The sequence below is a fragment of the Arachis stenosperma genome, chromosome 3 (genome assembly GCF_014773155.1).
Source record: "Arachis stenosperma cultivar V10309 chromosome 3, arast.V10309.gnm1.PFL2, whole genome shotgun sequence".
Taxonomy (NCBI): Eukaryota; Viridiplantae; Streptophyta; class Magnoliopsida; order Fabales; family Fabaceae; genus Arachis; species Arachis stenosperma.
The window spans coordinates 24,827,107-24,839,272 of NC_080379.1; the positions used below are offsets into that span (position 1 = coordinate 24,827,107).

The 12,166-nt window shown below is 29.5% G+C and overlaps 1 protein-coding gene across 1 annotated transcript; it reads right to left on the minus strand.

Moving 5' to 3' along the window:
- Positions 1–7,255: 7,255 nt before the first annotated feature.
- LOC130968797 (G-type lectin S-receptor-like serine/threonine-protein kinase At2g19130) lies at positions 7,256–11,003 on the minus strand. The gene is made up of 4 exons (XM_057894261.1): positions 10,709–11,003; positions 10,581–10,618; positions 8,364–10,324; positions 7,256–7,696 (listed from the first exon to the last, which is right to left on the minus strand). Exons 2-4 carry the CDS (start codon positions 10,597–10,599, stop codon positions 7,670–7,672), a joined length of 2,007 nt encoding a protein of 668 aa, XP_057750244.1. The 5' UTR covers positions 10,600–10,618; positions 10,709–11,003; the 3' UTR covers positions 7,256–7,669.
- Between the last annotated feature and the right edge of the window lie 1,163 nt (positions 11,004–12,166).

Consider the following 12,166-nt stretch of genomic DNA (forward strand, 5'->3'; position numbering starts at 1 on the left):
ATATGAGATAATAATTTAAAAAATATAATAAGACACATAGTTTAAAATTTGGTAATATTAATTGTAAAAATTTATTAATTATTGCCATCATATGTATGAAATTATGAATGCTATGAGTATGAAATTGTTATTGATATAAAATTATAGATGTTATGTGTATGGACTTATGAATGTTATAAGTAAATTTGTCATTGAATAAATTAATTTAAGTATTTGATATTTTTTTAAATCTAATTATGATAAAATTTAAAAATATTTGTATTGACAAATCAGAATAAATTATTATTCTATTTAAAAAATATGAAACAAATATTATATAAGTGAAACAATAAATTAGTGATTACAAAAAATTAATTAAAATTAAAAATTAGAGTATACTCTAATTTTTACAATATTACGTAAGTACAGTAAAATAATAAAAAAATAAATTAATGATTATAAAATATCAATTAACATTAATGACATTTAAAGTATATTATTATGATTACTCTTTAATGCAATAGTATATATATGAAAATTAAATTATAAAATATCTCATTAATATATGATGTATTATATTCTAATAATTAAAAATATAATATGATAAGTTGAATGATAAAAGAGTGAGATAAAAAGTTAAAATATAAAAAAATTATATAAATAAAATCAAATTAAAATTTTTTTAATTAATTATGGTTGAATATTTTTAGTCCCACATATTTTCCTTATATTATTTACACTATTGAAGAGAAAGAGCGATAGAGCGCCTTAGCTTGCATATTTTTCTTTTTTGTTTTTTGTTTTTTCATTTAACTCAAATAGAGTGGTAATAAATTTAGTATATGCTTACATTTTTTTATTGGGAGCCACTCATATAAAGACGCTTAAACGTCTTTTTTTAAAGACGCTTTTTAAAAATTAAAATTTAACCTATATAATTGATTAAGCTGTGTTATTTTTATTAAAATTAGACTAAACAAACTGATTTGACCAAAAAATCGATAAATCAAATCTTGAATCGATCTAAATTAATATTTTTTTTTATAGAAAATGACTATAATACTCTTATTATAAAAAATGACTAAAATATTCTTATTATATATATTAATTTTAAAAATCTTAAATTGTAAATTAATGGCATAGAGAGAAGAGAAAGATTAGGATTTAGAGTTTTTAAAATATATAATAGAAATATTTTAAGTCATTTTTTTATAATAGGGGTATTATAGTTATTTTTATAAAAAATATTAATTTAAATTAGTTCAAGATTTGGTTTATCAATTTTTTTACCAAACCGATTTATTTCGTCTAATTTTGACAAAAACAACACAATTTGATTAATTATATAGATTGAATTTTAATTATTAAAAAAATATTTTTTAAAAAGACGTTTTAAACATCTTTATGTGCGTGGTTCTTCCCTATTACATATTATCATCCTAAGCAAATCATCATATTATACTTATTCACAACATCATTATCACCTTATCTAATTCAGTATTTTATGAAAACAATCCTTTTGCTTGCATAATTATGAGAACAAAAATGCTAAATTAGTTATTATATATTTATATATAAATATATGTAGTTTAATTTATTTTTAATATATATTTTATATTATTAATTAATTTAATAATTAATTTTAATGTATATTTAACATGATTAAAATATATATATATAGACCGAGAGACACGATAAGTCTTAAAGATTTTTCACATGATTAGTAAATGGTTCAAAAACTTTTGGGTTTAACATTAAGTATTGAAGAAAATATTCAACATCATGTCCGTGTTGATTTCAATTAGAGTCATAATTTAAATATATGTACATTTCCGTTATGATATGTTTTCCTTCTAAAAAAAAAAATCAAAAGCTAAAGTCTATTTGATTTTCGTTCTTATTTTTTAATTTTAATTTTATTATATATTTTTTTAACAAAAATATTATGAAAAATAATAAAATTCTTAACTTTTACACAGTTTTTTTTAAAACAAAATTCTAAAAAATAAAATAAATAAAAATACTGGCAATATATATATAGCCTTTAAGCCTCTATTCACAGAAAATTAAATGTCTCCTCCTTGTGAGATATCATCTACATTCTAAAGAGGAAGGGTAAAAAATCACCAGTCAAAATTGAATTTAGATCAACAACAATTTAATGGTTTCATTCCTTTTATAAATTCTCAGATAAAATGCTTCGACATTCTCGTCAACTCTTTTACTGGTCATTTTCTTTTTATCTTTACATAGCCATCTTCAAGGCATTTTCCATTTTAATTCCCCTCATATGAGATGTTCTTACAAATCTATATTAAATAAATATTCTTCTCACAATAATATAGCTTTGCTATAATCATCAATTTTCAAGCATTTCCAATTTCCGAAATTTTGTTCCATATTGTGTATGTCATCACAAACCCTAAACAAAAAATATTTTGAAATTTATTATGTTATAGGAAGATTTAAGCTAATTTTCTTCTTATTGTTAATCATATAGTCATTCATGTTACCTCTTTCTATCAATTTAAATTTTTGGGATGAATGATTTCATAATACTCATCACTCATCATGTCTGACGTTTATCTATTTTTTGCAAGTACTTTAATTAAAAAAAAAAAGAAAAATGGTGTAGAATATTTCATATTCAAAAGTTAGATTTGGCATTTTTGGTCAAGTTGTAGTCCGTAACTGTTCTTTTCCTTCTTTTTTGTTCTGTTTATTTTTGAAGTCTAATTTTTCCTTTTTGGTCAAGTCTTGTTTTGCTTTTATTTGCATTGCATTGGTAGTTTCCACTATGATACATGCATTGATATAAATAGTTGTATTCAGAAAAGAAAATGTTTAGGGATCAACTAGTGGTGCAATCAACATAAATTAGATCCCAATAAAAAAAATTTATAAGAGTCCACTTAATTTTATTTTAATTTTATTGATAGTACACAATAAAAAATTAATCACACAAATTTTAATCTCTCTCTTTTCATATTTACGTGAAAAATTTTAATCTCTCTCCATATTTTTACCGACCACCACCGCAGGGTTTTTTTTTTTATGTCATCTGTCTCCCATATTTGTCTGCTAGTCTTTGCTCATCTTTCTCTTTGTAAATTCACCAGAGAATTTTTGTGAGACTATTTACAGTTTTTTTTCCTTGTCCTATTATTTAACAACTTATATGTGAAGATTTAAAGGGTTCAAAAAAAGCATTTTGAAAAGAAAATTATAAAATTAAGTCACTAGAAGTGGTCTGACAATTATTTATATAAAATTAATTATATATAATTGATTGTACAACAAAAATATATAATATCTTTAAGAATTTAATTTTAATGCATCTAAAACAATTTTATACATATATCTAATTACGTAATATTATATCAATAAAAATAATTATGTTTTATATTAACTACTGTCAATAATATCTGAAAAAAGCTAATATAATTAATGGATTGTATAAAATATTTTACACTATTAATATATTAAAATTAGACTCTATTTTTTAAGTATGATTTTTATGTTCTAAACTGTTGAGCTAAGAATAAAATTAAGTCAAATAATAATGACAAAACATTGAATTATTGGGTTAAATACCTAATTGGGTTTGAATGTTTTATTTTAGTGTTACAGACCTAGGTGATGGAACAAAAGCCCGAACCAACTAGAAACAAACAAATTAATTGGGCTGAGCTGGAAGCCAAGCCAATCCAAACTCAAGTTGACACATCCAAGATAAATCAAACTAAAGCCAATGCTCACAGGTTTTCTTCGGACAGATTCAAAAAGAAAGAGAGAGAATGCTTCATCCTTTTCGTTTGTTCATTAGAGAAAAAAGAAAGAAAAAAGTAAATCAAGAAAGCAAATGTCTAATCCTCCAATTAAAGCATGTTAATACAAGCTAAGTCAAAAGATAAATGTGATTTATTTTCTTTTGCATGCATGTTAATTTTTTCACTTCGCTTTCTCCAACTTTTGCGATACCATTTTTGGATTAATAAAAAAAGAGGTGTCTGATTACTTCTGTTGAAAAATCAATAACTTACAATATTATTTGGAGTCAAAGCACATTTATAAAGATCTGAATTTGGTATTATCACTGAAAAAGATCATCTCTACCGCTCTGTTGATCTCAGTCAAGTAAGAAGATCAGATTTGAAATCCCTAATTTAGGGGTTGATTGAAGAAAGAGAATAGATGATTTAACAAAGTGTAAACTCTAAGAAGTTGACTTAAAAAACCTTAGCTGAGACTTATAATAAAGTACAAAAAAAAAAATATTTGGGGTTGGGACTCGAGGAGAGAGAACCCGAATAGAGAGCTGTGTGTGAAACTTCACTACTACTGAGTTTGAAGTCTTGGAAGCATTGTACCTACACTAAAGGAAGCCCACTAAGATGAAGAATAAAGTCCTAAGAAATGTTGTTGGGTTCTATTTATAGTATTAAAGCTGTTATTCATCATCTTCTTCATGTTTTATAATTTTGTAACTCCAATTTTAATGTATATCTGTCTGTATTTTTTTAGAGAAAAAAATGCTAGAAAGAGAGGCATTGAGAAAAAGTCAAAGAGTGAAAAATAGTGAGAGAAACACTTAAGAAAAAAGGTAAGAGTGATTTCAAATTTTTTGTTGTTGTAATTTTCTATCTTGTATCTTATACCTGTGAGGTGTCCCATGCTAAGTTGGATAAGCACGTAGTGTAAAGAGTTTAGGTATCAATATCACCAAGTCAAGTTTAGGTTGAAACTTACGTGCCTAGATAGGATTATGTGAGTCTTTGAGATTGGTGTATGTAATACTGTGATTATAGTGAAAATTTCATCAATGTTATGGTAGAGCCTGGATGTAGGTTGCATTGCACAAGGCAACTGAATCAGGATACATAACTGTGTCATTTTCTTTCTTTCTTTTCTGTTTTGTTTTCTAAATTTTATGAGGCAAAAAGAAATTATCTCCTAAATATTTTGCTGGATAGTTCAGACAAAATTCTGATTTTAAAAGCTTAATAAATTAAAGCAAAAGAATGCTACAGATTCAACCCATTTTTCTAAGTCTTTTATAACTTTCATAAACATATGGTAAAAATATCAAAATGATAGTCTTCTTAAGGATGTTGGGCAAATAAATGTCGCCTATCGAAGAAATACTCATGCATTATGTAACAGTCGATTCTGGATGTTGTTTGTGTTAAAAAGTCAAACAATAATGTTTAAGAGATAATATAAATTCAACTCAAATAATATATTTTTGTTTTATTTAAGTTTTTAACGTTTTAAAATTGTTTTAATTTTGTCTCACTGTCAATTTTGTTAATAGATCACTAATGACATGACAACATTAAAATGATTTGAAATATTAGTGACTTAAATAAAACAATTTAAATATTAGAGACGACTTTAATACTTACTTTAAACGTTAGAGACAAACACGATATATTTCTCACTACAAAGAATGTAAATAGTGTTTGTTAGATTATAAAAGCAAGGAAAAAAGACAAAACATAGACAAAACACTAACTAAAATAAATTTGAGTAATGTTATATGTACAAGTATTTGTAACAAAATCCAATTAAGTTGGTGCAAAGTTTAGAAAAAAAAAACTCGTGCATACGTTATTATTTTTTTATGTTTTTTGCAATACACAAATTTTTGTTAGAGAACACTACAACTTATAGATATAGAACATAAATTTTCAAAGCATAGCACAAAAAAATTTGCACGTAACAAATTTAACGATATAGCACACAAATTTTTACACATAGCATACAAATCTTTGCACATAGTAGACAAATTTTTGTTGTGAATACATTTTGTTAGTTGGGTGAGTCAATGTTCTGGCATCCGGGTATGTGGTCCTCTAAAATTTTTAGACTGTACATAAAAATTTCTATGCTATACACTAAAATTTCTGTACTGTACACCAAAAATTGTGTTGTATGTATTTCATTGGTATAATATATAGATTTTTGCATATAACACACAAATCTTTGTACATAGCACTCGAATTGCGAATGTATTTTGTTAGTTGGGTGGGTTAATGTTCTAGATATGTAATCCTCTAAAAATTTATATATTGCACATCAAAATTTGTGTACAATGCACTAAGATTTTTGTATTGTATAGTAAAATTTGTATGTTGTGCATATTTTACTGCAAATGCATTTTGTTATTTGAGTACTATGCGTATTTTATTGGTTAGGAGAAGAAGATGAAAATAACGAAGATGATGATGATGATAATAAAAGAGGATGAAGAAGAAAAAAAAACAGACGAATATACTCACCTATGTCCCCAGAAAAAGAATGCGCAACGGCACAAGGACATGTAATTTAATTTAAAAAATTCTCTTTTATCCAAATAAAATTAAAAGTTCATTTAACATTTAAAAAAATTTGTATAAATATAAAATAATTTTTTTATTAAAAAACATTATTTTCAAAAAAGATAAAACTAATATTTTTTTTTTTCTAAAAACCAATCCAAACTTACACATTAACTGTTTTTTAGCTTAAAATTATTAGTTATGATTATGATCTATTTTAAAAGTTCTCCTTGAACATAATTTTCTTTCTAGCGAAAAGATTTCTTGCGAAAAAACTCTTTTTTTGTTTCCCAAATATACTATTAGTTTGGGTTTTAATATAAGAATTCTCACTCCTACTTACTGGTCACTATATTCAGGATTCAGGATTAGGAAAACTTTACTTCAACAACAACAACAATAATAAGTGAATGAATATTGTCATTTCTATTTTTGATAATGCTACTTTTTTTTTCATAAATCTATGTAACCACATACTACAAAAAATAATGTATAAAGTAACGTTATCAAAAATAAGAGTGATAGTTTCATCATCTTAATAATTATAAATAAAAATAATGAAAAAGTGAAACTCCAATTAAGGTCCTAACAGTTGTTGGAAGAGAGCCATGAAAGGCTATGCACTCCAAGCTATTATACAAAGAAATGTTCACGTAAAAGTTCATGAACACTTTCTCAATATATTTTCTTACTGTTTCTTTAATTAAACTTGACTTTGCTAGTGATATAAGGAAAGTGGATGAAATTTAAACTATGAAGTATGACTAAGCTTAATTTCTTGCTAGCATATAGAAGGAAACATTAGAAATATTCAACTCAAAACAGGTACATGTAGCTAGTTCTTTCATGATTTTGCCACACAAATTCTTACTAGTTTACTCTGCAAAACTTAGGTTCTTTCAGCCTGTAAAATCAACAGCCAAATCTCAACAACTAAGATTCTTTTTCGAATTATAAACTCAAGCATCAAAGTTCTTGTGAGCATGATCAATTGATCACCAGTAGGTGGAAATCAAGTTTACTTAAAAAAAGATTTTTAATGTTTAATTATATGTAGAAACACTAGGTAATTGAATCCATTCTTGTTTTGATAAGTCCATTCTACCATACATAAATTGTAAAGAAGATCAATTGAGTTCTTATCAGTTATCACCAATTCACCAAAATAATATTTTGACATAAATCAATGGAAGCACCAGAAATACTTCGTGACTAATTTATTTCAGCATTCTGGATGCTTCGATCTTGAAGGAAATAAATGGAAGTTTAATGAGTGTTTCTAGCCATTAGTAAAGCTAGCTGCTGAACAAAGTTATGCCTCTCACCGTTTCACGAATAGTAGCAGGAGCAGCGAACTCACTGATATGATATCAAGGTTCATCTTGAACTGGGTGAACCTGTCAAAATTAACGTAAATTACGTAGGAGTTAGTATGTAATCTGAATATAAACTACGATAATGAAGGCAGAAACATGCGGAATAAGGATAATGACTTGACATGAAAGGCCTGAATCATTGATATGAACATGTCAAATTATGCCATATAATGAGCATAAAGCAAGACTTTTAAGGTAATTCACTTCTAGCAAACAAGGTTTTATTTCGATTGCTAAATTTTAGAGGAACTGAACTTGGAGGGGGAAAAGGTGTAAAATCAACTATTTTGTTGTTTTTAATAAGGAAATATATCAATTCATTTACCAATGACAATTGGTGTCAAGACTAAAAAATACTGCTTAAGTTCTTGGAATGTGACATTTCTCTCTGACTTCTGGAGCTTTTGAATTACTTTGTTCAAATTCTATGTCATGTATGTGAAAGACATTATGTAATAAAACTCCTACATTTGACAAATATAGCTGCATCCATTTCTAGAACATACTAATACTAACAACTACTGCAGCAACAATAACAGCAACAATAAATTCTTTTTAGGCTTGAAAACATTGAAATTTTGGTATCTTTCAGGACAGGTTTCATTAATGAATCCCTTTTATCCTATCAATTAAAGAACAGATGATTGCACACCTAATATAAGGATGAATGAGCCGTGAAAGAACTTACTGGTGCTTGAAAGCTGAAACTTGAAGGCAGTGTGCTCGATGTACTATAATCCTTGCTTTCCTTCAGATCACCTTTTTGGACAGAAGGTTCTGCTAAGGACAGGAAAAACTGGGGAATAGGAGGAATACCTACATCAAGATTTCCTTCCAAAGCTTGAACAACCTCTTTCATTGTTGGTCTATCATTCTCATCATCTTGAATGCACCAACAACCAACCTTGCATGCTCTATTTACCTCTTCTGCGCTGAATTTGCCTTGTAGTTTGGAATCTACTAAAGGCAGAACATCCTCCCCATTGTTCAATGCATTGAAAACAATTGCCGGGAAATAACTAGCTAGATCGTCATTTACTAGATCCATGTTCCTTCTACCTGAAATGATCTCAAGAAGGACCTGGCCGTAGCTATACACATCAACTTTTGCAGTGACTGGGACACCAGAGAACCACTCTGGTGCTAGATAGCCTCTTGTTCCTCTCATGGTGGTAAGAACCCGGCTGAAGTCTCGGCCTAGAAGCTTTGCCAAGCCAAAATCCGCGACTTGAGGATTAAATTCAGCATCCAACAAAATGTTTTCCGGCTTGATGTCGCAATGAATGATGCAGTCTCTACAATGCTCGTGTAAGTAAGCTAAACCTTTGGCAGTCCCAAGAATAATATTGTATCTAGTTCGCCAATCTAAGACATTAGAATCACTCTGGAACAAGTGAGATTCTAGAGAACCATTTGGCATGTAATCATAAATTATGAATCTCTGGGAACCTTGTAAGCAGAATCCAAGTAAGCGAACAAGATTTTTGTGCTGGATCAGCCCTACCGTATTGAGTTCTGCTCGAAGCTGTTTTTCTTCTCGAAAGTGTCCTCGAAGTTCCTTGACAGCTACGAAAGTTGAATCAGGGAACTCCCCTTTGTAAACAGTGCTGAAACCACCGTTTCCAAGCTTAATTGTGAAGTTTCTAGTTGCTTTTCTCAAATCTCTGTAGTTGTACTGCTTCAATGTATCTCCTCCCATTACCTTAGATGAAGTGGTGGTGCCTCTCTTCCATAGCCTTATCAGCAAAATGGCAATAGCAACAATCACAGTAGTAAGCCCAATCACCACCTCCACAACCACCCAAGTAGCATTCTTCCTTCCACTATGTTTGCCATTCACTCCTGTATCCTCATTATGACCGAGAAAGTCACATTTTTTGTGGTCCATGTTGACGGTAACCCATTCGTTTGACCACCCTAAAAGTTTGAGCTTTCCAGATACATCTAACACATATCTTGCAAGATTGTATGAGTTGCCATATGAAAACAAAACATACGAGTAAATGTCTGCGTATACTATAAAGTGAAATTCAAAATCATACACGTAATCTATGGTTTCATGAAACCGATTTATGCAGAATTTAGACTCAGTAAAACCATCATTTTGCAACAATTGAACCTCAGCTAAATCCACAGAAACTGTAGTTACCTCAGCAGAGAAGTTGCCAGTTGATGGATTACTTGTAGCTAGCCAAGATTTCAGAACCCTTTTAATACCTCTGTCATTATCATATTCCAAATACGCATTAGGCAGCAAGGTATCAGTTGGGTAATCAAAGCTTTGCCAACTGTAGTCATCAACTGACCTGCTTATAATAAAATTTCCATCTTCCCGAAGATTAGCAGCTATCGAATCCAAGGGACCCAAACTAAAGGAAGAGTTGGTTGACCAAACTGCATGACCGGTGGAAGTATAGAGAGAGAGATTGCCATGCTTGTCAAGTTCTAACCAAGAAAAGTATGGATCAGATACAGGATGATCCCTGTTGGCTACCCACACCACTGTTCTTTGTGGCGTTGGTAACCCTTTGTACCATATCCCTAGGTAATAATTGCGAGAGTTGTTACCTGAACCTGATGGTGAGAAGAAACCCATTTCAAATATTTGTCCATAGGAAACTAGAGTTTGATTTCCTGAAAGTCTTTGCCCTGGAAAGATGCTATCAGATTCAATGGATACATGGAACTGGAATGACATGAGAAAGAGCAGAACAAGATCAAAATTGAACATCCATGACCTCATTCCTCCTCCTCTCTATGATTTAGTTATCTTCTTGTTGAATGCTAGAATCAAAATATGCACAGCATGCAAGTCATTGACTTGCTAGTTGACTTGTACCGCCTAGTAGAACTACCCTAATATAAAATACAGAAAAGTCATGCATGCTAGCTTATTATTTCATACCTGGATGAGCATGCGTCATGTAGTTGTGGCCAAAACAACTGAGATTAATTTAAACATTTAGTCAAACTAGAATGAATATAAAAAAGAGAATGCAATTTGGACTTGTGGAAAGAAGAGAGAAGTCATACGCTGGACAGATTTGATTATTTAAACCAGAAGTACAGCATGGGGAATCCCACACTCGATCGCTGCCTCGATGAAGGAGCTTGATATCGACGCCGGTAGCGGCAACACCGAATTTTGCCTCCAGCTGCCGCCCCCTCCTGCGGCGGCTGGTCAGCGTTGTGCCTGTATATCGAGATGGGGTTCCCGGTCTCCATAAGTGGTTTGGGTGAGTGTGGAATAATGAGAACAGGTTCACGATCCAACTACTGGTAATTAATTGCTGACAGTGCCGTCGGGTCAGATTGCTGTCATGCACAGTTCAGTGAATGATAAACGGTGCATCGAGTGAGTAAAAACTAGTCCTCCAAAACGGTGCTGAATCCTTTAGGCAGCTTTTGTTTGCGAGAGAGATTGAGACACAGTCACTAAGACAAGAACTAAAAAAAGTTTCATATTGTGTTTGGCGAAAAAGTGTATAGGATTGAATTATATCTCAGGATCCTGTTTGATTTGAATTAAAACTAGAGACTGAAATGGTTAAATTTATAAAAATACCCTTAACTTCTATATGCAACCCTAACCTCAGACCCAAATTCAATTTTTCAGAAATGTAGCCCTAATCCACTCCCGCTATAACGCACTCCACACCCCTTCTCGTCTCCTCTCCCTAAATCCTTCGGTCTTCCCCATCGCCGACAGAAACGCCAAGAACTATTGAGCGACGACGGCGCGTCTGTCTTCAGCGGTTCACAGTCGCGTCTTCAAGCCTCCGAGGGTCCTGTCGTAACCAGTAGAATAACCATTTTCTTAACTTTAAAGCTGCAAGTTGCAACACAGACCCGTCCAGATCAGCTGTTCAAGCGGTTAGGGTCAAACAGGCTCATTTTTACTGGATTTTACACTATGTTTGTTTCAAAGGAAAATAAGAGAAAAGAAAAAAGATGAAAAATGAATGAAAAATATTTTTTTTTTTTATTTGGATTCCAAAGAAAATGGAAAGAAAATATCCATAACAAACAAAAAAATTAAGAGAAAAAGATTATTTTTATATATTTATAATATTGTCCATAATTATATTATTATTAATAATTATTAATATAAATTTAGTTTTAATAGTTTTAATATATTATTATAATAAAAATTTATATTTAAATATTATATGTGTATTAAATAAATAATTTAAATTAAATATATAAAATTATAATATTTTAAATATTTATAAAATACGATAAAATATAAATAAATAAAAATATTTATACTTTATTTTGTTATAAGGGTATTAATGTAATTTTATATTTTATGATTTTCTTTTTTCTTATTTTTCTTTCTATTCAAACAAAAAGAAAATTTTCTCTCTATTTTTTTTCCATCTATTTTCTCTTAATCCAAACAACATATAAATAACTCTACTTTTCTTTCTATTTTCTTTCCACTCATTTTCTTTCGTCTCATTTTCTTTCCTTCCATTTTCTTTCCTCTAT

Bases quoted from the DNA above. Each gene is read 5' to 3' on its own strand.
- LOC130968797 (XM_057894261.1), bottom strand. The intron at 7,697-8,363 runs GTAAGTTCTTTC...TAATTTTGACAG, and splicing joins GTTTCAGCTTTCAAGCACCA to GTTCACCCAGTTCAAGATGA.